The 27,129-nt window shown below is 40.7% G+C and overlaps 1 protein-coding gene and 1 long non-coding RNA gene across 4 annotated transcripts in view; one reads left to right on the top strand and one right to left on the bottom strand.

The window, feature by feature from the left end:
* The window catches only part of LOC103351113 (uncharacterized), a 45,244-nt gene extending 29,493 nt beyond the window's left edge, over positions 1 to 15,751 (top strand). Inside the window, exon 3 of the long non-coding RNA XR_011380899.2 lies at positions 15,494 to 15,751. This is a non-coding gene — a long non-coding RNA (uncharacterized LOC103351113). The remainder of the gene's footprint in view (positions 1 to 15,493) is intronic.
* SLC30A4 (solute carrier family 30 member 4) overlaps positions 1 to 27,129 on the bottom strand; it is a 40,749-nt gene that overhangs the window by 12,395 nt on the left and 1,225 nt on the right. For all 3 annotated transcript variants that reach the window (XM_017348066.4, XM_002717889.6, XM_089310265.1), the window contains one exon: positions 17,482 to 17,628. In XM_017348066.4, coding sequence (XP_017203555.1) covers positions 17,482 to 17,628 — 147 coding nt within the window. The remainder of the gene's footprint in view (positions 1 to 17,481; positions 17,629 to 27,129) is intronic.

Consider the following 27,129-nt stretch of genomic DNA (forward strand, 5'->3'; position numbering starts at 1 on the left):
AGACATTGTATAGGCTTTTATTTATATTTTCTTTCCTTTTTTAAAGATTTTATTTATTTATTTATTTATTTGAGAGGTAGATTTACTGATAGTGAGTGGGAGAGAGAGAGAGAGAAAGGTTTTCCGTCCGTTGGTTCACTCCCCAAATGGCTGCAACAACTGGAGCTGCGCCGATCTAAAGCCAGGAGACAGTGGTTTCCTCCTGGTTTCCCATGTGGGTGCAGCAGCCCAAGGACTTGGGCCATCTTCCACTGCATTCCCATGGCATAGCAGAGAGCTGGATTGGAACAGGGGCAACCAGGACTCGAATTGGTGCCTATATGGATGCTGGTGCCAAAGGCAGAGGATTAACCTACTGTGCCACTGCACCAGCCCCATATTTTCTTTCCTTTAAGGAGATAAAAGCACTAAAACACTTTTGCTACATCACTTTTCTCATTTAAAAAGTGTTTAGCAGCTTGGCTGATCTGATTCTTCACTAATTCACCCTTATTGATCTCTACCCTCCACTCGTATCACCTGATAGTCACAACTATGTAAACTTACAGACCATATATACAAGGTAAAACAGTGACAAACTGAAAAGAATATTTGTAATGCACATGAGCACATATGAATTTTCCAGTATTAAAAATGTACATTTTAAAAACAAAATTAAAGCGAACAATTCAGAAGAAAAATTGGTAAAACCCACAAACTCACATAAACAGAAATGGCAAACTCTCAAAATCAATGATAGTAAGATAAATTCAAATAAGATCCTCTTTTTCCTCTACTAAGTTCCCTAAAGTTTGATAATAGCCGGAGTTAGCAAGATATACTGGTAGAAGTTTTAAATGGCACTAGCTTTATGAAGTGATTAGTAGCGCCCTTGTAACACAGAATACTATGTAGGTATTAAAACAAAAAACCAAGAAAGCTTGTTCTGATATAAGAATAATCTCCAAGGGGGCAGGTATTGTGCACAGTGAGTTGAGCCTGCAATATCAGCATCCCAGATGAACACCAGTTTGAGTCCTGGCTGCTCCACTTCCAATCCAGCTCCCTGCTATATGGGCCTGGGAAAGCAGCAGCAGATGTTCTAAGTGCTTGGGCCCCTCCCGACTGGCCCCTCCCACCCTCCTGGCTTCAGCTTGCCCAAACCCTGGATATTGTGGCCATTTGGAGAGTCAAACAGTGGATAGAAGATCTCCCTCTCTCTGTAACTCTTTCAAATAAATAAATAAATCTTAAAAAAAAGAGAATAATCTCCAAGAAATAGTGTTCAGTGAAAAAAAAAGCAAAGCATACAACATTGTGAAGGATAATCTATCATTCATGTAAACAAAAAGAGGAAAAGAGAGAATACATAAATAGTCATCTGCAATGTAATTTCCAGAAGGATTATATAAAATAATCATTAAAAACTGGTTACTCTGGATAAGGAGAATTGCTGGCTAGACAATAGGAATAACTTCGTACTGCATATACTTTTGTATGATTTGAGTTTTCTATCAACGTGAATATAAAGTAAAAATAATTTTATCTTTTCAAAGATAAAAAAGGGCACTGTGAAGTATATTTTAAAACAGTTAATATTAGAGAAAACATGTATTGACACTCAAAACAATAAAAGCAGAAGAGTTTTTCTCTTTAGAAAACTTTGACATTAATCCTGTTAAGTTAAAACAGTCTGAAAAAAAAAAAAAAAAAACAGTCTGGAAAACTGTTATCTATGTTCCAGGCAGTTCAAGTATATTGGACTTTGATACATTTTTATTATCATTTATCAATTATAATGCAGAGAAATTATCTAGCAGTTATAGACTATTTTCTGACAACTAATTAAAGTAGCCAAAACTCCTATAAAATCCCATGTATCTGTAGAACAGATGTTGGAATAAGACAAAAACATACAGTTCCTAATCAATACCATGGTACACCTATTCCTGACATATGAATTGTCATAATTTGAACAGAAGAAAACAAACGAAAAAAACCCAAAGATTAAAAAAAAGAAACAGCAGGCCGGCGCCGCGGCTCAGCAGGCTAATCCTCCGCCTTGCGGCGCCGGCACTCGGGTTCTAGTCCGAGTCGGAGCACTGGATTCTGTCCCAGTTGCCCCTCTTCCAGGCCAGCTCTCTGCTATGGCCTGGGAGTGCAGTGGAGGATGGCCCAAGTGCTTGGGCCCTGCACCTGCATGGGAGACCAGGAGAAGCACCTGGCTCCTGCCTTCGGATCAGCGCGGTGTGCTGGCCGCTGCGGCCATTGGAGGGTGAACCAATGGCAAAAGGAAGACCTTTCTCTCTGTCTCTCTCTCTCACTGTCCACTCTACCTGTGGGAAAAAAAAAAAAAAACAGCAGAGATGAAGACAACTAGACAACTGAAATATATGAAGTTGAAGAGAGACTGAAAATAGAAAGTGCAGACTGTAAGCTCTTTAAAAACATGGACCTGGTCTTATCCCATGTTATATAAGCAGAGTGGTTTGCATGTTGCAGGTACTCAAATATTTACGGATGTCAAAGGTTGAGCAAGGGAAGCTGACAAAAGGCTGTCTAATTAAGAAGGTTAAGTTAAATATGAATAGTGGGGCCAGGCTGTGCAGTAGTGGCTAAAGCCACCACCCCCTGCAGTGCTGGCACCCCCATGTGGGCACTGGTTCAAGTCCTGGCTGCTCCACTTCTGATCCAGCTCTCTGCCATGGCCTGGAAAAGCAAAAGATGGCCCACATCCTTGGGCCCCTACACCTGTGTGGGAAGACCCTCAGGAAGCTTCTGGCTCCTGGGTTAGCTTTAGATCAGTGCAGCCACCTGGAGAGGGAACCAGCGGATGGAAGACCTCTCTCTGCCTCTCCTCTCTCTGTGTAACTCTTGACTTTCAAATAAATAAAAAAACCTTTAAAAAATATATGAATAAGGCCGGCGCCGCGGCTCACTAGGCTAATCCTCCACCTTGTGGCGCCAGCACACCGGGTTCTAGTCCTGGTCGGGGCGCCGGATTCTGTCCCGGTTGCCCCTCTTCCAGGCCAGCTCTCTGCTGTGGCCAGGGAGTGCAGTGGAGGATGGCCCAAGTGCTTGGGCCCTGCACCCCATGGGAGACCAGGATAAGTACCTGGCTCCTGCCATCGGATCAGCACGGTGCGCTGGCCGCAGTGGCCATTGGAGGGTGAACCAACGGCAAAAGGAAGACCTTTCTCTCTGTCTCTCTCTCTCACTGTCTACTCTGCCTGTCAAAAATAAAAATAAATAACTAAATAAAAAATTTAAAAAAAATAATAAAAAAAATACGAATAGTAATTTACTAAATCCCCCAAATGAAATAAACAGTGAAGACTTGAATCAAAGAAAACACATGGAATTTCTTAGGTTATAAGTAAGTTATAATTGCTTGTGGTAACATACACATATATAAGTAATATAAAGAAAGAATAAATAAATAATTTATTTATTTATTTGAAAGGCAGAGTTATAGAGAGACAGTGGCAGAGGCAGAGAAAGAGGGATCTTCCATCCCTGGTTCACTTCCCAAATGGCAGCACCGGATGGAGCTACACTGACCTGAAGTCAGGAGCTTAGAGATTCTCCTGGGTCTCCCAATGGGTGCAGGGGCCCAAGGACTTGGACCATCTTCTACTGCTTTTCCAGGCCATGGCAGAGAGCTGGATCGGAAGTGGAGCAGCCAGGACTTGAACTGGTGCCCACATGGGATGCTGGCACTGCAGCCAGCTGCTTTACCTGCTACTCCATAGCGCCGTCCTCAAGAATAAATAATTTTAAAAGTTTAAGCTGTAAAATATCATTTACTAGTGGGAGCCTCCTAGAAGGAGAACTTTAATCAGGGGCAAGCAATTGGCCACTAGTTTTTAAGATGTTTTAATGAATTTTTAACTGTAAAAATCAGACAGTCATACACTTTACATTTATAAAGATGTATAGCCACAGAAATTGATGATATACAGATGTGAATGGCTATTAACATTTAAAGCCAATAATTAAAGATTATTTCAAGGGGTGGGCATTACGGCACAGTAGGTTGATTTTCCAGGTGGGATGACTGCACACCCTATTGGAGTCCTGGCTGCTCTGCTCCTGATCCAGCTTACTGCTAATGCACCTGGGAAGGCAGCAAATGATGGCCCAAGCACCTGTGACCCTGCCGCCCATGTTGAGACATGGATGAAGATCTGGGATCCTGGCTTCTGCCCAGCTCACCCCCTTGCTGTTGTGGGCATTTGGGGAGTCAACCAGCAAATGGAAGAGCTCTCTGTCTCTCCCTCTCTCTCTGTCACTCTGCTTTTCAAATAAATAAATCATTTTTTCAAATTACTTTAAAACCTCTTAATTAGGTTGATCATACTTTTCAATTTCCCCAGGACAGTCCCAGTTTATGTTTGTTTTCCTAGCATAATTATTAACAGTGCCCCATTTCACTATCAAAACATCCTGGTTTGGATGCTAAATTATACAGCTAACCCAGCAGATCTGCCAGAAGTACTGGATACCCAGTTAAATTTGCATTTCAGATAAACAACAAATAATATTTTTAGTATAAATATGTCCAATGCAACACTTCAGACATAATGGGAACCCTGGGAAAGTGTGAGTGTGCTTGTTGCATCTGACAACCCATAACCTAGTGACAATTTTTCTAAACACTTAAAATTACCTCACTTGGTAAATTTTCAGATAAGGTAAACCTACACACAAAATAAAGTAAAACAAAACCATAAACAGAGCTCCTTGGCACAAAGACGCTCACTCTTACAAGGTCCACTGTGCTCCTGCAACCTACAGCTGAAAATTCACTTGTCTACACTATGAGTGCTAATACCTGCCAGTGGTTAACAGTACTGGAATCCCGGTGGTTCCTAGAGATCTCATAGACTAATGCTACCAAAGATATTAATAAGGAGTGTGCCATATAGTCTAGTTTCTTCAGTGAAAAGAAAAGACACTGTTAGTTTTTATTAATCAGCTGTCAAAATGTCTTTTAGAGCAAGTACTGAGAAATAAAAAGGAAAAAAAAAGAAAACAAAATTTTAAGTAGATTTATAATTAAAAAGTACAAGTATAAGGCATAGACAGGACTTTCTAGCTAATATTAATACGAGCATTTACTCTGATAAAACAAGCAAAAAGCTCTTTCAAGGTGAAAAAATTAAATTTTGGAAAAATACCATGAAAGGACTAATCAGTGTTTAAACTTTTTTCTTTGACAGTATTTTTCATGTGATGAATGCAGATAAAGATAAGCATTCTTTTTAATCCACATGCTTAAGAGAGAGTGACGCTTTCAATCAACAACCGAATTATACTTGTTCCAATCTTCTCATTCTTACTTTGGGTGGGTCTTCAGTCACAGAGCTCACAATAAAGTTTTCAAGACAAAAGGAGTGCATGTAAGATTGATTTTTCTTAAAGGAGACTCAGGAACTTTTACAACTGGAACTCTAGATTTCTATGAAAGTTACTACCCTATTAGCTTCAGTTAAACTTGAATGGTCATATTTAAATCTAAATGGAAATTTAACAAATTAAATATTTTAAAAGAGATTTTTATGAAAATTCTGGGACCTATTAGTACATCAGTTCTAACATATTTTGCTACTTTATACATGTAGGGTAAGCTATGGTATGAATAAATCATTTTACCTGGCTGAATTTAGCATTGGAGGAAGGAGTAAGATGACTGAATATTTATTTTTTGCTGTAAGATTACTTGGGCCTTATCACTGAGCTGGAATATAAGCAACTCTTTTTTTTTTCTGCACCAAACTAATCTTTTAATTCTACTTCCTTGAACTAGCTAAAGTAGTATACCCATACATATATTTAATCAAAGTAAACACAACTGCCCCCGGGGCTTAAACAACAGCTTAAATTCTCACTTTTTTTTTTTTTTTTTTAAAGATTTATCTATTTATTTGAAAGTCAGAGTTACACAGAGAGAGGAGAGGCAGAAGCAGAGAGAGAGGTCTTCCATCTGATGGTTCACTCCCCAATTGGCCGCAATGGCCAGAGCTGTGCCGATCTGAAGCCAGTAGCCAAGAGCTTCTTCCGGGTCTCCCACGAGGGTGCAGGGGCCCAAGGACTTGGGCCATCTTCTACTGCTTTCCCAGGCCAAAGCAGAGAGTTGGATCAGAAGTGGTGCAGCTAGGCCTCGAACCAATGCCCATATGGGATGCTGGCATTTCAGGCTAGGGCTTTAACTTGCTATGCCACAGCCCTGGCCCCTTGAATTCTCACTTTCATAAAGGCCAAACGGGGATTCGTGACCAGCAGGCAACTTGGGACCTGGGTTCCTTCCATCTTGACATCCTTCCTCTTCTGTCTTCCATGGCTTCCATGTGATCTGCACTCAGTCCATGGCTGGGGAGAGTGGTGAGGGACCCACCGGTCATCTCCCTCCCATTCTACTGGCCAGAGCCTTGTAGTGTGTCACTACCTCGCTGAAACCGGGACTGTGTGCCCAGAGGAAAAGAAAATAGATGCAAGTGGCTAGTCCCTCTCAGGCACACATCCCCATATCTCTGATATATATCATTTTCACAGGATTCTGCTTGAGTCACACACTATTCCCATTTTCTAGGTTGGATGACTCCAACTTTGAAAAAGTTAAGCAGCTTTCCTAAAAATCACAGTTATTGGTGATGGAGCTGCAATTCAAACCTAGGGTTATTTGAATAAATCCATCCTCTTTCCACTGCATTTATGCTATTTTACCCCACTCCTGCTATCCCCCCGAGAAAATGTATAAGCATCTCTTTATGGTGAATGATCTAAATCAGACTGAAATATATTCTGAATTTAACATATAAAGAATAGGGGCCCACACTGTGGTATAGCGGGTAAAGCTGCCGCCTGCAGTGCCGGCATCCTATATGGGTGCCAGTTCGAGACCTGGCTGCTCCTCTTCTGATCCAGCTCTCTACTATGGCCTGGGAAAGCAGTGGAAGATGGCCCTAGGCCTTGGGCCCCTGCACCTGCATGGGAGACCTAGAAGAAGCGCCTGGCTCCTGGCTTCGGATCAGCACAGCTCTGGCTGTTGCAGCCATCTGGGGAATGAACCAGCAGATGGAAGACTCTCTCTGCCTCTCCTTTTCTCTTTGTGTTTAACTGTGACTTTCAAGTAAAATAAATAAATCTTAAAAAAATAAAGAATAAACAATTTTGGTTTGAATAGCTAATACATACTAAAAACAGAGATATAATGGGTGTGTGTGTATTTGGCTTAGTAGTTAAGAAACGAGTTAATATGCCCAGGTCCCACATTGCAACACTGGGTTCAATACCCAGCTCTAGCTCCTGACTCCAGCTTTCTACTAATGCAGACCCTGGGAGGCAGCTGTGATAGCTCAAGCAACTGGGTTCCTGCCACCCAGTTGGAGATCTGGATTGAGTTCCCAGCTTCAGCCTGGCCCAGTCCTGGACATTTGGGCATTTCAGGAGTGAACAAGTGGGTAGGAATTCTCTATGTCTATCTGTCTTTCTCTTGTTGTGTCTCAAATGAAACAAATAAAAAGTAAAAAGAAAAATGCAAATCAGAGAAACCAGATGATAATCAAGCTTTGATATTATAAAATATGAAATTTATTGCATGATATTATAAAATATGAAATTGCCTAAGCTAAGGGTTTTCTTTTTGGTTGTTGTTGTTGTTTTTAAAGCTTTATTTATTTATTTGGAAGGCAGAGAGAGAGAGACAGACAGACAATCTTCCACCTGCTGAATTATTCCCCAAATGGCTGCAGAGCTGGGCCAGTCCACAGCCAGGAGCCTGGGTCTTCCACACAGGTATAGAGGCCCAAGGACTTGGGCCATAGTAGGCTGCTTTCCCAGGTACTTTAGCAGGGAGCTTGAATGGAAGTGGAGCATCTGGGACTCAAATTGGCACCCACATGGGATGCCAGTGTTGCAGGTGAGGCTTAACACATGGCACCACAACACTAGTTCCCCAAAACTAGGAGTTTTAAAGGATCACATGAAAAACACTAAAGTCCTCCTCCATTATTCTCTGTCACAGTATCTTATTCATTATATTTGTGCCTATATATTAACAGTATTTAGTGCCTGGCCCCACACTCTACTATTGTTCATTTATTCAATAGGTAACACCAGTCAGTGAATGAATAACAATTTGTTCCAACCATATAAAACACAATCAACCCAAACATAATAGTATTTGTTTCCAAACTGCTGCATAAATGTTCTGGTGTATCATAACAGTTAATTTTGCTAATGCTATGATGCCAATAATGAGTATATTTCACTTAAGTTACTTAACACTTGCCTTTCTATTGCCTTGAAGAACTACATACAATATAGCAAACATCTAAAGACAGGTTTCAGAGGTCTGCACAGATGAGTAGGGAAGGAGAGTAGAGATAACATTCCTTTTGCTTTGTTTTATGCTGCTTCTCTTTTCTTTTTCCAATAGAAGCTATGAAGAAAAAGGAAAGCTTTACCTAGGATTTCCAAACCAGTACAACATATGTATTTCATCTCAGCCGCAGAGAGCTTTCTGCCCTCAGGCTAAAGGAATCATATAGGATTTTCAGCAGTCTACTGTTGCCACCAGAATGCCGAACTAAACCCCAAGGTTTATCTGTGGATCCTCTCATCTTCTATCCTAAATAATGCCTACTCCTTCCTTCTTACCATTCCCGCTACACCACACCCGAGGCGCCTGCCTCTCTCAATTAGACTTCTGGCTGTCCGATACGGGCCACTTTAGCCTCATCTTCTTTCTGCCTCAAAAACTCATTTCTAAGAGGTTCTAGAAACCTTTTCTTTTCCTATAGATATTTAGGTGATCTGACTTAATTCTACTAAGATGCGAATAATTACTAGGCATAATAACTCTTGGTGGAGTGAGAAAGTTGCTAAAATAAACCACTAACTAGAGAGAAGAGATTATATTTTGTTTGTTTTTACTGTGCATTTAGGGGAAGATTTTTTTTTTTTTAGCTGAATTCTTTCTGCTCTTTTAGCATCAGGGTATTAAAAAACAACCTACACAGAATTAGCACTGTGACCATAACCTACTCCAAGACAACCCTTTATCTAGTTGGATGTGCCAGAATTCTGCTCAGGAGAAGTTCACACTGCTACAAAAGACTCCTATACCAACACTCTGCCATTAATCCAGGCTGATGATTTGCATTCCTACAATGCAAATCTTGCTTTTTGTTTCAAATACTAACAACTCTGCTTTGTATAGTCCTTTCACTATCTTTAATCACATTGATATATAAAGAAAAGCCACATAAATAAAATCATTACTTTAATAATCTCCAAAGGAAGATAAAGGCAGGAAGTAGGCAAGAAGTACATTACAATGGCATTTCCCCTTTGGAAGATAATGCTATTCCTGCTGAGAACTTGTGAGATTGCTCCTACAGTGTGGTTTCCTTAACTTCTATTGGTTCCCAGAATAAGATGACATACCCACAATCAAATAAATCCAGGCATTTAAAAATAACTCACTATGGCTCCTACTCTGCTCTCCCTCTTGCCACAGTAAGCTCCTACTGTAGTTCAATGTAAAATAATAAAGATGGAAAGAAAAGTAAAAACCAAGCTGATTTTACACTATCTGTGAGTCTATGTGAAGGGGAAAAAAAAAGTAGTGGCAAAACAGAATTGAAGGGTGGATGCTGGTACAGTTAGTATGCTGCTTGGGATGCCTGCGTCCCTTGTCAGAGTGCCTGGTTTGGAGTCCTGGCTTTAATTCCAACTCCAAATTTTGCTATTGGGTACTCTGGGCCGCAGCAAGTACTTGGGTCCTTGCTACTCTACTCGTGCAGGAGACCTGGATTGAATTCCCAGCTCTTGGCTTTGTCTTGGCCCAGCCCTGGTTGTTGCTGGCATTTGGGGAATAAACCAGCAGATGGAAGATCTCCGTTGTCTGTCTGTCTTGTTTCTCTCTGCCTTTCACATAAACAAAAAAACAAAACAAAACCCAGAGTTGACTCCTGGGACAGATACTCAGGTTTATCCTGTAAATCTAAAAATACCTTACTTTCACCTTGACTGAATGATTTTTGCTAAAATGAACTGTTACATTGCCAAAAAAAGTTGCCAAAGACCTGTAATTTAAAAAGCACATATTTAATAATGTGATTTAATCATCCAGGTGAGTCATCTTACTTTTCTCCTACTACATTGCTGAGGATAGTTAAGCTGAGACAATAAGAGTTCCAACTGGGAGAGAAAGGAAGATAGGGAGCATTTTGAGAGTCAAGTCTGGTAGGATGACATACTGGCAGATAGATGCTAGAGGAACATAGAAGACAAGGACTAACGCTTGGCTGGTGCTGTGGCTCACTTGGCTAATCCTCTGCCTGCGGCACCGGCACCCTGGGTTCTAGTCCCGGTTGGGGCGCCGGATTCTGTCCCAGTTGCTTCTCTTCCAGTCCAGCTCTCTGCTGTGGCCTGAGAGGGCAGTGGAGGATGGCCCAAGTGCTTGGGCCCTGCACCCACAGGCGGAAGCACCTGGCTCCTAGCTTCGGATAGGCGCAGTGTGCCGGCTGTAGCAGCCATTTCCAGGGTGGACCAATGGAAAAGGAAGACCTTTCTTTCTGTCTCTCTCACTGTCTAACTCTGCTGTCAAAAAAAAAAAAAGAGGACTAACGCTGGTTGTTTCTGTGTGCTTGTACCATGTTAGGCACTTTATATACCTCACTGTCTTACTTTGTTTATTTTTCACAATTTTGCCATACAAGCATTATCATCTCTACAGAAAACGACAACAACAACAAAAACCTCACCAACTCCTACTTAGAGAGATTAACTTTGCAAAAGTGCAATTAGATCTCAAATTTGAACCAAAGACATTTTGACCACAAAGATCCTAAGTGTTAAGTACCAAAGCAAATAAATATGGCTTGTCTCTCACTGAGATAAGAAGAAACTCCTGTTTATATTTCTTCCTGCACCCAAGAAGACCTATATATGTCAAATTGTATTATATAGCTATGTTAAGGATCAAATAAAATTTCATAGCCTAGTCTGTGAACATGACCATGGTTTTAAAAGTATAGATTAGTATTTTTAATTTCCAAATATTTAGTTCCAAAATTTCAGAAATGTCTACTTCTAGTTTGGAAATTGATTTAATTTGCTGCAACAAAAATGACTTGAGAATTATGAGTGATCCTGAATTATGTGTTCCAAGGTTTCAAGTCCTCATTTACTCAGCCTGAATATGCAACAATTTGATTAATAATTTCTTATATGGCATTTGGTGACAGACACACAGAGTATAATATTACCTATTCCTGACCCTATTTAACACCTGGTCTAGAAGGAGACAGTTTCAGAAAAACAGCTATAAAGGATGTGAGAAATGCTATTGAGCAGGTATAAATTGTGGTGGTAAGACAACACAATGGGAGGCCAGCGCTGTGGTGCAGTGGGCTAAGCTTCTGCTGGTAAGTGCTGGCATCCTATATGGGCACAGGTTCCTGTCCTGGCTACTCCTCTTCCAAACCAGCACTCTGTAATGGCTTGGGAAAGCAGTAGAAGATTGCCCAAATGCTTGGGGCCGCGCACCTACGTGGGAGACCAGAAGAAGCTCCTGGCTCCAGATTGGCTCAGCTCCAGCTGTTGAGGCCATTTGGAGAGTGAACCAGTGCATGGAAGACCTTTCTTTCTCTTTCTCTGCGTGTAGTTCTACCTCTTAAATAAATAAATATTTTTTTAAAAAAAGATAGGCCAGTGCCGCGGCTCACTTGGCTAATCCTCTGCCTGCGGCGCTGGCATCCCAGGTTCTAGTCCCGGTTGGGGCGCTGGATTCTCTCCCAGTTGCTCCTCTTCCAGTCCAGCTCTCTACTGTGGCCCAGGAAGGCAGTGGAGGATGGCCCAAGTGCTTGGGCCCTGCACCCGCATGGGAGACCAGGAGGAAGCACCTGGCTCCTGGCTTCAGATCGGTGCAGCGCGCCGGCCGTAGTGGCCATTTCGGGGGGTGAACCAATGGAAAAAGAAGACCTTCCTCTCTGTCTCTCTGTCTCACTGTCTAACTCTGCCTGTCTAAAAAAAAAAAAAAAAAAAAGGATAAACTTACACTATGCTACTACTATCTGGTTATCATTCAGATGTAAACCCTACTTTAAACCCAAACTCATAAACAGATAAATCGAGTTATTTCATTATAATTCTTCATTATATATTATATAAAAGACATTTCAAGAGGTAGATTAACCCACTGTGCCACAAGAGTTTTTTCTTCTATGTTTTTTTTTTCAAAATATTTTACTGTTTTATTATTCTGTATATATTTATAATTTAAAAACTACTCTTTTGTTCTTTTAAGTCACCTCTTTCTTTAGGGAAATTTTTGTTACATCAGTTTTGGTCATTTTCTTTCATTTTGTTGGCTGTCCTCATATTCAGGAACATTCCTGGTTGTACGTTCACAGGGCAGAAAGATAAAGAAACTGCCTTTTGGGGCTGGCGCTGTGGCATAGTGGGTGAAGTCACTGCCTCCAGTGCCGGCATCCCATGTGGGCACCAGTTCGAGTCCTGGCTGCTCCACTTTTTTTTTTTTTTTTAAGATTTATTTATTTTACTTGAAAGTCACAGTTACACAGAGAGAAGAGAGGCAGAGAGAAAGAGAGAGGGAGAGAGAGGGGTCTTCCATCCGCTGGTTCATTCCCCACATGGATGCAACGACCGGAGCTGTGCTGATCTGAAGCCAGGAACCAGGAGCTTCTTCTGGTTCTCCCACATAGGTGCAGGGGCCCAAGGACTTCGACCATCTTCTACCGGTTTCCTAGTCCATAGCAGAGAGCTGGATTGGAAGTGGAGCAGCCGGATCTTGAACTGGTGCCCATATGGGATGCCAGCAATGCAGGCGGCGGCTTTACCACTACGCCACAGTGTCAGCCCCACTGCTTCACTTTTGACCCAGCTCTCTGCTATGGTCTGGGAAGGCAGTAGAGGATGGCCAGGCTCCTATACCCACATGGTAGATCCAGAGGAAGCTCCTGGCACCTGGCTTCGGATAGGCGCAGCTTTGGACTATTGCAGCCATGTGGGGAGTGGGCCAGTGAATGGAAGACTGCTCTCTCTCTCTGTAACTCTGCCTTTCAAATAAATGGAAAAATTAAACAAACAACAACAACAACAACAACAAAAAAGAAAAGAAAAAAAGAAACTTTCTTTTGCAAAAAAGGATATGTTGAAAGGATAGACCAGAAGTGTACTAAAAGGGTTACCAATAAGGGATGTAGGGCGTGGCAGAGAAGAACAAAAGCATTAATGTGAGCAGAAGGGAAACCAGGCTCTTAGACTGCAGAATCCTACATTCCAGGAGGAAAAAGACTTATTTTAAAGCATCGACATCCACACTAGATGTATTGGTTTTCCCCATTTTGTTCAATTTGTTTCTAGAAGAATATCTGTGTTTTCCGTGGAAGAAAATGTAGCCTGCTTGAATGGAAGTGGAGGTGAGAAGGCAGGTAAGGGCATAGCAAAACCAGGAAGCAGTTTTCTATCATGATTCCACTCAGCTTTGCTGTTTTCAGTCCCAGTTCTCACTCTGCTCATCTCACTGCCTGAGCTTTCTTTGGTGAACTGTTGGGCTGGTCCAATTCACTGTTCAGAGTATACTCTAGGCTGTAGTTTCTTGGCTTCCTTCCTCCTTAAACCCATTCCTATCCACTTTCCAACTTCTAGAATTTTCTTGTTTATTGGTGACCCAATCAACTGGTTCTTTTGTTGTTTTCGTACTTCTATGTTTTCATTTTAATGGACTCTTGTCTACGGCCATACCATCCTGAACGTGCCCAATCTCGTCTGATCATTTTAATGGACTCTCAGAGAAACAGGAGCCAAACACTAATATCTAGTCCACCATTTTGGAACTTAGTAATTGTAAGGAAAGGGAAAGAAAGATCTGACTTTCTAAAGAAACTTCCCAAAGACACAACAATATAAGTTCTATTTTTTTCTCATCTTTATACCAGGCTTGTTATTTTTGAAGAAACAAAGTGACATGTAGAAAATACAATGAGTACTTCTTTGATATTCAATAGAGTTTTGATGATTATAGGTTCTTAACTTACTATACTTTTAAGTATAACACCTTCCATGTTCCATTATTACATGTTTCTGGGGGAGAGTTTTACTGTTTTCATTAGAATTCCAAATGGTTTATTTTATTTTTATTTTTATTATGTTTTAAAGATTTATTTATTTATTTATTTGAGAGGCAGCGTTACAAACAGAGAGGAGAGACGGAGAGAGAGGTCATCTATCCTCTGGTTTATTCCTCAAATGGCTGTAATGGCTGGAGCTGGGCCAATCCAAAGCCAGGAGCCAGGAGCCAGGTCCAGGAGCTTCTGGGGCCCCCACGTGGATGCAGGGGCCCAAGCACTTGGGCGATCTTCCACTGCTTTCCCAGGCTATTAGCAGGGAGCTGAATCAGAAGTGGAGCAGCCAGAACTCAAACTGGCACCCATATGGTATATGGGATGCTGGTGCTGCAGATGGAGGCTAGCCTATTACGTGACAGCACCAGCCCCCAAGTAGTAGATAACCTAGAAGAGGGTTATGGTGCTGTGGTGTAGTGGGTAAAAATGCCGTCTGCAGTGTCAGCATCCCGTACTGGTGCTGGTTCAAGTCCCAGCTACTCCACTTTTGATTCAGCTCCCTGCTAAAGTGCCTGGGAAAGCAACGGAAGATGGCCCAAGCCCCTGGACCCCTGTCACCCATGTGGGAGACCAAGAAGAAGCTCCTGGCTGCTGGCTTTGGTCTTGCTCAGCCCTGGCTGCTGAGGCCATTTGGGGAGTAAATCAGCAGATAGAAGATCTCTGTCTCTGCCTCTGCCTCTCTGAAACTCTGCCTTTTAAATATATAAATAAATCTTTTAAAAAAAACCCTAAAAGATGTTAAGAACCATAGGACTCAATGAAATGCACTTCCTCAAGCAGCGCTAGAAGTTAAAAATTGCCTAATACATGATATGCTTACATTTCAAATCTTAAACTGTAGGCATTTAAATCACAAAAAAATAACATCTGAAAGTAATTTTGAAGTTGTTTAACAACACCAAGGCAACTAGTAAACAAATGACTGTATGCTGTGTTGGAAACCAGTGGAGTTTCTTTTAGGAACACATCCAAGGGATTACACAGTAGCTTAACAAACAATGGGACAACCTCGCATAGGGCTTTCACTTTCTTGTGTGGTAGTTGAGAGTGCTGAGGGAGCGAGATGCCAGTTAACTCCCTATCTGATGACCTGGACAGACCTGGAACATCACCATTTAGGTACAATGTCAAGTTTTACACAAGAAGACCCAGTGAAGAAATAAGACCTAGAAGCTGAGTTAAGCTTAGGCTAAAAAGTAACAAAGAACAGGAACTGATTGATATATTGGCCAAGTGTCAATATTCACACAAAATAAGACTACCAGATGTTGCAGCATAGCAGGTAAAGCCACCGCCTGCAGTGCCGGCATCCCATATGGGTGCTGGTTTGAGTCCCAGCTGCTCCTCTTCTGATCCAGCTCTCTGCTATGGCCTGGGAAAGCAGTAGAAGATGGCCCAAGTGCTTGGGCCCCTGCACCCATGTGGGAGACCTGGAAGAAGCGCCTGGCTCCTGGCTTTGGATCAGCACAGCTCCAGCCATTGCGGTCAACTGGGGAATGAACCAGCGGATGGAAGACCTCTCTCTCTCTTTCCCTCTCTCTCTCTGCCTCTCCTTTTCTCTCTGTGTAACTCAGACTTTAAAATAAATAAATAAATCTTAAAAAAAAAAAAAAAAAGACTACCAGATGTTAACTCTGATTCTCTGAGACAGGTTTTGCTAAATACCAACTAAATGTTCGTTTTTGGGTTCTATGCAAATGACATTTGGTCATATGGCACTCCATATAATAGCTCAGGTGATTGTTTTATACATATTTTCAAAACAAATCAAAAAATTAAACATCTTAGGAACATAGTAAGCAGAGATATGTATGTAACAATGTATGATTTTAACCTTTCTAATTAAACATTAATAGCTGGTTAAAACAGGCATGTAATATATATGTACATTTACAGAATGTTGTTGATATAATGGCTGCAATGAAGGTCAGTCACACAGTGTCACAGTGTATTTGTACATATTATAATAACGTGGCCGGCGCCGCGGCTCACTAGGCTAATCCTCCGCCTTGCGGCGCCGGCACACCGGGTTCTAGTCCCGGTTGGGGCGCCGGATTCTGTCCCGGTTGCCCCTCTTCCAGGCCAGCTCTCTGCTGTGGCCAGGGAGTGCAGTGGAGGATGGCCCCAGGTGCTTGGGCCCTGCACCCCATGGGAGACCAGGAAAAGCACCTGGCTCCTGGCTCCTGCCATCGGATCAGCGCGGTGCGCCGGCCGCAGCGCGCCGGCCGCGGCGGCCATTGGAGGGTGAACCAACGGCAAAAGGAAGACCTTTCTCTCTGTCTCTCTCTCTCACTGTCCACTCTGCCTGTCAAAAAAAACGCATAAAAGCTATGCTTTAGATACTTACGTTGAAATACCTGAAGTGAGAGGCAGAAGCTAGAGGCTGGCATGTGGGACAATGGGTTAAGCTGCTGTCTATGATGCTGGCATCCCATATGGGTGCTGCTTCGTGTCCTAGCTGCTCTACTTTTGATCCAGCTCCCTGCTACTGTGCCTGGAAAAGCAGCAGAAGATGGTCCAAGTGCTTGGGCACTTGTCACCCATGTGGGAGATCCAGATGAAGCTTCTGGCTCCTGGCTTTGTTGCAGCCATTTGGGGAGTGAACCAGCAGATGGAAGATCACTTCTCTCTCTCTCCCGCCCCCTTCTCCCCACCATAACTCTACTTTTCAAGTAAGTAAATAATATTTTAAAGGCCAAAGAAATGCTCCTTAATGAGTTAAACCCATATGGTTTTTCTTGGTTCAGTTTACTGAAAATAAAGTTTTTTCTGATGACATCTTCAGGACATAGGGAACTACATTGGACGATTAATAATTGCCATATAATTATATATATATAAACTGTTTCAGCTGACTGGACTGAATGCGCCCTGGAAGACTGTGAAAAAATCTTGTTCTTTTCTTTTCTTTCTTTTTTTTTTTTTTAGCAATTTTTAAAAAGATTTATTTATTTATCTGAAAGGCAGAGATACAGTAAAGTAGAAGCAGAGAGAGAGAGAGGTCTTCCATCCACTGGTTCACTCCCCAAATGACCACAACGGCTGGAGCTGGGCCAATCTGAAGCCAGGAGCCAGGAGCTTTCTCCGGGCCTCCCATGCAGGTGCAGGGGCCCAAGCACTTGGGCCATCTTCTACTACTTTCTGAGGCCACAGAAGAGAGCTGGCGCCCATATGGGATGCTGGTACCAAAGGTGGCAACTTTACCCAATATGCACAGGCCCCACTGTTACTCTTTTCATTCGCTTTATTCAAACAAGCTGTTACTGGAAAGATTTTAGTTAATCAGGATTATAGTTCATTGTGGTTTTATAAACTTTATAAACTAAAGGAAATCCCAAATACCTACCTAAACGATGAAATCCAAAGGTGAATCTTTTGGTTGGTGATTTTGAAGACAGCCACAAAGCAAGCAGGGTGAGTATGATGGCACTTAGGTCAGTTAACATATGAAGTGCATCTGTCATGATTGCTAGGCTATTTGCAATGTATCCACCTTAGGGTTAGGGCGGGAGGGAAAAAGAAAGAAATTAATTTAAAAATTAAACATAAGCAATCAAACCAGAAATACATTACATTCTACAAAATATGAACTCTAACTATATCTTTTTCCTGTTACAATTAAATCAAGGTATTCTGACATTTTACACAAAATATTAGGTATGTGTACAGTCATCCCTCAGACTTTACAGGGGATTTCTTGCAGGCCCAAGTGCTACCCTTGGATACCAAAATCTGCAGATGGCTCAAGTCCATTACATAAGATGGTATATCATTTGTATACAACATTATGCATGTTCTCTCACTAGATTACTTACAATACCCAAAATAATGTGCAAATTCTATGTAAATTGTTGTTATACTGTATTGTGTACGTAGTGATAAGAATGAAGTCTACATGTTCAGTATAGATGCAATTGTCCTTCTGAATATTTTCGATCCACAGTTAGTGGAATCCATGGAAGGCTGGCTGTATATTTTTCTGGTGAAGATAATCTATTTCTATTAACAGATTCTGCAAAGTGTCAATGGCCTTTATAAAAAGGGTTGAACCACTAAAGTGGGGATAAACACATAAGAGAAAAGCGGTGGCTTATGCTTAAACTACTTATTGCATTAGTGAATTAATAGTCATAATATCTACATATTACAATAAAGCTGTAGAAAAGGTGTGTGTTCACTTGTTTGAGAGGTTTTAGAAATAAAATTAAACTGATGAACTCTACAAAATGTACATCAGTTTGACACAAGATAAAAATTAATTGATTCACTTGGATATGGATAATGATGTCTCCAAATACAAAGATATAAAGCGATATATAGAATAGAATGTTTAGTATTGGTTTTCTAGGCATTGTATATTTACACACACACACACATATATATATTTATATTTTTCATACATTTTATATATGTGTTACTGTCCCATTATGGACAATTGATTTTACTGGTACTACTCTTTAAATAAGCTTTTAATACTAAAATACAGTAGTACCCAAAACTTCTACCATATCACCAGGAGAGTCTGTTAAATTACAGACTGCTTGACTCCACTCTCAAAATTTATGATTCAGCAGGTCTGGGATGCGGCTTGAGAATTTACATTCCTAACATGTTCTCAGGTGAGGCTGATGCTTCTGGTCTTGGAACCACATATCAGGAGTGATTGCTGTAATCTATGACAGAATTTCATGATCAGATAAGTGTGCTGAGCTGTGGATCCCCCTCATTCTTGGGCTGGATATGAAGAACCCATAGCTGTTAGGAACCTAGGGCTGATGATCTTGCAGTCGAATCCATTTACTCCAGTGTGCTCTATAAACTAACATTTTCTACACATTTCTTGAGATGAAAAAACTGGAGAGCATTGATAAAAAAAAAACAGGCTGATGGTTAATGACATGAGATCTGGAATTTTGAGGTTATTTAACCTTTTTGAGGCTTAGTTCACTCATCTATAAAAATGAGAATACCTTAAAGCAGCATGGCTCAATAGAACTTTCTGAAATGACCTAGATACATGTTGTTCAATAGAATAGCCACTAGTCATATGTGACTTAAACATTTGAAAATAGTGAGTGAAACTAAGGAATTGAGTTGATTAACCTAGTGTTAACTAGCCTAAATTTAAAAAGTCATGGGGCCAGCGCTGTGGTGTATAGGTTAAGCATCTGCCTGTGCTGCCGGCATCCCATGTGGGTGCCTGTGTTTCGCCTCCAATCCAGCTCCCTGCTGATGGCCCAGGAAAGCAGAAGAGGGCACCTGCAAGCGAGGCCCGGAAGAAGCTCCTGGCTCCTGATTGCTGCTGACATTTGGGGAATGAACCAGCAGATGGAAAACTTCTCTCACTGTCCTTCCTTCTGTCTGTAACTCTGCCTCTCAAGTAAACAAATAAATCTTAAAAAAAAAAAAAAAGTCACATGTCCATAACGTCACTGAAAATAGAGTAAGGACCTCTGAAGATCGTTTCCTTCATAAAACATGAACACATGTTTTTAGTGTTCTCCTTCATGAGAACATGAACAAAAAATGTCAAGACCAGCTTTTAAGGATTCTGGCTTATACATGTTAACATCTATTCAAGAAAAATTGCTGAATCTGGGTCATAACAGGTAGCTTTGTGATGTTTTTACTCACTCTATACCCATTCCCCATCTCCGTGACAGCCTTAAAAACCAACAGACTCCAATCATAGTGCAAATCTCAGTTTGGCAGCCACTCGAAGAACGGGCTTGGAGCTCCTTCAATGCTCCATTCCCAAAGAATTGTCATTTTCGACCTGTTCCCTGAAAGACTGGCTGTTTAAGACTTTCTGTTTTTAACCTCAGCTGGCACTTGGAGCTTGCCCTGTGAGAACAGCCCCCACCTTCCCATGCTTGTCAAAAACAATGAGAGACAGGTACTTAGCACTGCAGCTGCCTTGAGGTGGTAGGTGACAATGTGTGGGTTTATCTTCACTCATTTTGCTGGGTTTTTGTTGACTCTTTTAATCTGGAAATATACATGATACGGTTTGTATGTGGTTTGTCCCCCAACGACTCAGAGGTGGTAGAATTTTTAAACGGTAGGTTCTAGTGAAAACTGGTTACATCATTGGGAGGGTACCCTCGGAAACACATGCTCAAGGAGTGTGTGTGTGTGTGTGTGTGTATGTGCTATGGTTTGAATGTTCTCACCAAAAACTCATGTTGAAATTTAATAAACATTAAGAGGTATTAAGAGGATGAAAACTTAATGCAGGAGTTGGCGCTGTGGTGTAGCTGGTTAACACTGCTGCCTGCAGTGCTGGCACCCCATATGGGCACTGGCTCAAGTCCTGGCTGCTCCATTTCTGATGTACTTCTTGCTAATGTGCCTGGGAAAGCAGTGGAAGATGGCCCAAGTGCTTGGGCCTTGGCACCCACATGGGAGACCCAGAAGAAGCTTCTGGCTCCTGGCTTCTGTGTGGCCCAGCCCCGAGCCATTGCAGCCATTTGAGGAGTGAACCAGCAGATGGAAGCTTTCTCTCTCTCTCTGTAGCTGTGCCTTTCAAATAAATAAAAAATAAATCTTTAAATAAAAAAGTGGGGGGGACCTTAACTCAACTATGGTATTTGGAGGTGGGACCTTTGGGAAGTAATTAAGGCTGAATGAGGCCATAATGGTGGCTCCACAATCCAATGGGGCTGTGACTTTATAAGTGATTGAGGGAGGATGCTCTGTCTTACCAAGTGAAGCCTTGTGTCACCCTGGAACTCTGAAGAGTCCATACCAGCAAGAAGAATCTCACCAAATGTGACCACTGGATCTTGAACTTCTCAACCTTTAGAACTTTGAGTCAAATAAATCTTTATAAATTAGTCTGTGGTATTCAATTATAGCAATAGAAAACACAGCAAGACAAAATGTATAATGTCCAGTACTATCTATGTTTTCATGCAGATCCTGTGGACAAGGAGGAACTACTGCATTTGGAATTCAGATTATATTTCTTGCCTCTTCTATTATCTTTGTCTTTTTGCGTTCCTCTAAGAGGTTGCCTAAATAAATTCATTTTATGACTTTTCTATTGAGTTTACAAAAATGTTTTATCATGTGGGATTATGTTTTTTTTTTTTTTTTTGACAGGCAGAGTGGACAGCGAGAGAGACAGAGAGAAAGGTCTTCCTTTGCCGTTGGTTCACCCTCCAGTGGCCGCTGCACCACGTGGCTCCGAAGGCAGGAGCCAGGTGCTTCTCCTGGTCTCCCGTGGGGTGCAGGGCCCAAGCACTTGGGCCATCCTCCACTGCACTCCCGGGCCACAGCAGAGAGCTGGCCTGGAAGAGGGGCAACCAGGACAGAATCTGGCGCCCCGACCAGGACTAGAACCTGGTGTGCTGGTGCCACAGGTGGAGGATTAGCCTACTGAGCCGCGGCGCCGGCCAGGGATTGTTTTTAGCGTTCAAAATCTCTTACCCCCTAATTTTTTTGCAAACAGTCTTTTTTCCTAAAACTTTATTTTCATTTTATTTGTAAGGGAGAGAGAGAGAGAATATATCTTCTATCTACTAGTTCAATCTCTAAATGACCACAACAGCCAGGGCTGGGTCGGGCTGAAGCCAGAAGCCCAGAACTCAGATGGATATCTCACATGGATGGCAGAGACCCAAGTGCATTAGGCATCATCTGCTGCCTCCCAAGGTGCACGCTGGCAGGAAGCTGGACTGGAAGTGAGGTAGCCTTGACCTGAACCCAGGCACTTGGATATGTTAAGTGGGCATTTAATGCAGCCCATTGTTTCATGGAGAGATGATCTTCTCTTATCTCTGAAGATACTCATTATACTTTTATTCTGTAATAACTGGTTCTTTTAAAGAGGTTTTAGCTAGCTTTCTTTATTTTAGCCTTCTTCTTCACCCACACTTCCAGAGGTATCTGGAACAACCAATTCTGGGCCAATTTAGGATTCTCTAGTACAGTAGCTCTCAAGTGTGGTCCCTGGATCAGCATCATTAGTTTCTCCTAGGATCTTTGCCGAAATGTAAATTCACAGGCCTTATCCCAGATCTACTTAATTAGAAACTCTGGAGATGAGGTCTAGCAATTTGTGTTTAACAAGTTCTTTAGGTCATTCTGATGCACAGTGAAGCTTAAGAACTACTCTAACGATCTAAACTAAGTTGGTTCTTAGCTTTCCACTTTCCTGGGTTTATTAGTCAGTTACTGATTTATATGTTTCTTTTCCAGCTTGCAAAGTTTTTGTGTATTTTTTCTTGCCCAGTTTTACCCATATATGTGGATTTATAAATTTTTTAAAAACTTCTTCATTATTGTTTGAAAGAGGCTTTAGAAGGATGCAGTTACATGCATGAGTCCAATTTGCCATCTTTATCTGGATTTCTGTATTCTTCAAGTGTTTTTATTTCCAATAAAATGCAGATGTTAAGTAGATAAATCTGAGACTAAATCTTAGGAGATTTTAGATATCACCTGATTATATCTTTCAACAGATTCAATCTATTTATTTCCATTTTGAAATATAGTAGTCACCCCTTATGCAAGGGAAATACAGTCCAAGACCCCTCATGGATGCCTGAATCCATAAGTAGTACCAAACCCTGTGTTTTTTCCTATAAATACATACCTATGATAAAGTTCAATTTATGAATTAAGTATACAAAGAGATGAACAATAACAGCTAATAATGAAAGACAACAATTAGGGGCCAGTGCTGTGGCTTAGCATAATAAGTTGCCACCTGCAGCTGCAGCATCCCATATGGCTATTGTTTCAAGTCCCGGCTGCTTCACTTCTGATCCAGCTCCCTGCTAATGCACCTGATAAAGCAGCGGAAGATGGCCCAAGTACTTGGGCCCTTGCACCCATGTGGGAGAGCCAGAAGCAGCTTCTGGCTCTTGGCTTTGGTCTGGCCCAGCTCTGGCTGTTGCAGCCATTTGGGCAGTGAACCAGCAGATGGAAAATTTCTTTCTCTGTATCTCACTCTCTCTGTAATTCTGCCTTTCAAATAAAATGAATATTTTTTTAAAAAAGACAACAATTATAAGAATAAACAAAATTATGTAGATATGCTGGAAAAAGGTATAGTTCACATTCTAGAACACATTCAGACTAGAATAGGATAGCATAAGATTTCATCCTGGCTACTCAGAATGGTGCACAGCTTAAAAATTATCAACTGTTTATTTCTGGAATTTTCCATTTAATATTTTTGGAATGCAAATGACTTCAGGTAACTAAAACTGCATAAAGTGAAGCCATGGAAAAGGAAGGATTACCATGCTCTCTCTTCTTAGATTTTGGAACACCTGTTTGCCTCTCCCTGATTTCTAAAGTTGGAGCTCTTAACGATTTGGGACTCTGGGTAATTTTACCTATTCCTTTGACTTTACATACAGTCACCTCTCTCTACCTTGACGTCTCTTCTGAACTACAGACATCCTGCCCACTAGACATCTCTACCTGGCTATTTCATATACATATGAAAATTAACAAGTCTAAAACAACTCCCAAGCCCACGCCCAAATCCTGCTCTGTATTCTCTCCTGGATTTATAAAAGACACACTTCTAGACTCAGGTGCTTAGATGAGAAATCATTCCTGACATGCTTTCTCCTAAGCACCACATTAAAACTATCAGTCAATTTTGTTCATGTTCTCTCTAGAATGTTTCTCAATCGGTACATTTCCAGCCACTCTAGTCCCTGCTATAAATGTTTTTTCTCTGAATCTCTGCAATAGTTTACTTGTGCCCATTCTTGTACCCTTCAATCCATTTTCCACTTAACAGCCAGAGTAATCCTTTAAAAAGGTAAATACCATCATGTCACTCTCCTGTTTAGAAGATCTTCATTGGGGATAGGTGTTTGGTGCAGGAGCTAAGTTGCTGCTTGAGATTATCAGAGTACCTGGTTCAACTCGGGCTACTCTACTTTTGATTCAACTTCCTGCTAATGTGCACTCTGGGTGACAGCAGATGATGGTTCAATACTTGAGTCTCTGATATTCACATGAGGAACCTTGATGTAGTTTGTGGCTATTGGCTTAGACTTGCCCCAGCACTGCCTATTGAAAGCATTCAGGGAGTTAAACAGCAAATATAAGATCTCTCTCCATCTGTCTCTCTGCCTTTTAAATAAAAATGAAAATAAATAAAACTCTTCATTGGCTTCCCACTGCACTTAGAATAAAAATACACCCATTTAACATGGCCTATTAGGATCTGCCCGATCTGGTCCTCCAGCCTTTTTCCCTCATATTTACTACATTCCAGCCACACTAACTGCCTGTTAAGATCATTTTTGAAGAAGTAAAGGATTTAGGATCTTTGTACGTGCTGTTCTCTTTGCCTGGAAACTCCTCCCTTACTCTCTTTGCTTGAGTAACTCCAACTATTCTTTTTTGATTTAAATGTACCTGGCTCATGCATAAACTTAACCCCATAGGCTACTATGTCTTACACTTGATCTTAGCCAAAAGGCTGAGAAGCAATTGGGCTACTATGTCTTACAGTTCTTTCTTCTTTTTCTTCTTCAGGGCACTTAAGACAATCAAAATTTTAAATTTATTCAAGTTTGCTTGTTAAGGTCTATCTCCTGTTTGATTAAATACTTCAGATAATAGGGATCATAACAGTTCTTTTCTCTGTTATATCTCCAGAACCTGAAGTACAGTGTCTGGCATAGAGGAAGCACTTAAAAATACGTGCTGAACAGAATGAAGAGAAAAATAGACCTTGTTCAAGGTCTCAGAACAAGTTAGTGGCAAACCCAATATTCAAATCCAAGTGTCGTCTTTCAGATCTTTAAATTATTTCATTTTTATTAATCTATACTTCCTTAGATGCTTTATTTCTAAGTGTTTTGAATATACAATAGATGCTCTTTAACATACAATTCTATAAAACATTCTGAATAATACTAATACCTTTACCAAATACTGTCATCTCTATTATTTAACAAAAGATTTTCATATTTGAAAATAAAGTCAGTATTTGAAAGGAAATACTTACTGTGGCTTTCACAAAACAACATTTTCCAAATAAGAGATTTCAGAACTAAGAAGTTAGGACATTTATACCTTAATGATTCTTAGGATGAATAAACTCGAAGTTAATTTTAAGGAGGAACATTCTGATTAATGTTACTTTATCTCGCATATTAAATACAAACATAAAATCACTGTCTGAATGATTCAACATTCTAATTGCATGAATTTGGGCGAGACATTAAATCTTCAGTCTATTGAGACTGTGCCTCATCTGGCCACATCTTCTCTCCCATCTTTTATTTATAGTTTAAGCATTTATAATTCTCTAACAGAATAGAAGTCGATTAATTCAACAAAAATTTATTGCCAACTTTGTACCAGTCACTGTTCTAGGTGCTAGGACTTCAGTCTGTTTCTCAGTGGAAGACAGATATTTAACAAGCAAATTAATGAGCTTATCTCAGATACTAACGGTTTTGAAAATTTGGGAGGGAGAAGGGGAAGAGAGAGATTTACTTTAGTAAGATCTCTCAGAAGTGTCTTTCAAGATGAGACATGAATGACAAACAAGCCAAGAGAAGTTCTGGGAGAAGCCAGTTCACGTGGCATTTTTCAAATTACAGGCCCTGACTTACTGTAAGTGGACCAAAAAGTCAATTTAGTGGGCAGGGATACAACTAAAAAAAATTAGAATATATCACATGAAATAAAACTTGTTTCAAGTATATGTATATATATTTAAACACATGTATATGTGCTTATATAGGTATGTATGCATGCCTACATGAGTCACATTGTTAAATGCATTTCTTACTATAGAGAGGTTAAAAAAAAAAGTTTGAAAGCCACCAAGATAGGACTAGTCAGAATTGAAAGCCTTAAATGGAGTAAAGAACTTTGTGATTTCTGGGAAGTGAAAAACCAGTATGGCTGAAATAAGCACTGGAGAGGAGTGGTACGAAATGAGGTAGTAAAAGTATATAACTTCTTCTCTCATTGTGTTCATTAAGAGACAACAAAGGAGAATGATCTCCCTTTGTAAACCGTCACTAAGAGAAGTTAGCAATTGTAGTTGACCCTCCATCCATGCATTGCAACCACCAATTCAACCATGGATCGAAAATATTCAGAGAAAAGTCTGCATTTGTGCTGAATATGCACTTTTTCCCCTTGCCATTATTCTCTAAAGAATGACAACTATTTGCATATCATTTACATTATATTAGATATTATATGTAATCTAAAGATCACTTAAAGGATATGGGAGCATTGTGTAGATTATATGGAAATAACACCACAACCATTTTACATAAGGGACTTGGATTTTGTTGTCTGCAAGAATCTGGGAACTAATCTCCCACAGATACTAGAGGATGACCATGCAGTAACATGACTGAAAATAATCTCTAAACTAAGAATATATATTATAGTGAGAATGTGGTTTTTTGGCAATAATTAAAAAATGGAAATCAAGTTCATAAAACTCTGGGGGAGCCCTCTGGTTCATTTCAGATTCTTTTTATAATAATGATGATGATGATAATAATAATAAACCCTTTGTGTTAGTTGGTAGTATTTAATTCTGTGAGTCTCTTGGCTATAAAATACAAAAGGAAATTATATAAGAGACCATTTAAACCAGTGGTATTTAACTTCTCTGGGCTGTCAGAATCCTTAAGTGTGAAAAAGTAGGGGATCATCTGTTCAGTAAGGCTTCTTCATGCTGTAAAATTCTATGATTTTAGACCCATCTACTATTTTAAACGTTGCGGAAAAAAAAAAAAGATCTGATGTTTTATCAGAATATCTTAAAAGGGGAAATCACACGACATACAATGAAGATACTGCCCTTGACTTGACAGTAAATGACACAGAGTAGGAAGAACTAGGAGATACAGCCTAAGTGATCTCGGTTAGTTTTCTGTCTGTGGTACTCAGATTGAGCTGCACTTTGGAATTCCTGAGGCCTTCTCACCTCCTGAGATCTGGATCTTGATAAATAACAAACTTCCCGAAAGGGAAGTTTAAACCT

This window comes from Oryctolagus cuniculus, chromosome 12, assembly GCF_051225735.1.
Source record: "Oryctolagus cuniculus isolate XC-2025 breed Fujian yellow rabbit chromosome 12, ASM5122573v1, whole genome shotgun sequence".
Classification (NCBI taxonomy): Eukaryota; Metazoa; Chordata; class Mammalia; order Lagomorpha; family Leporidae; genus Oryctolagus; species Oryctolagus cuniculus.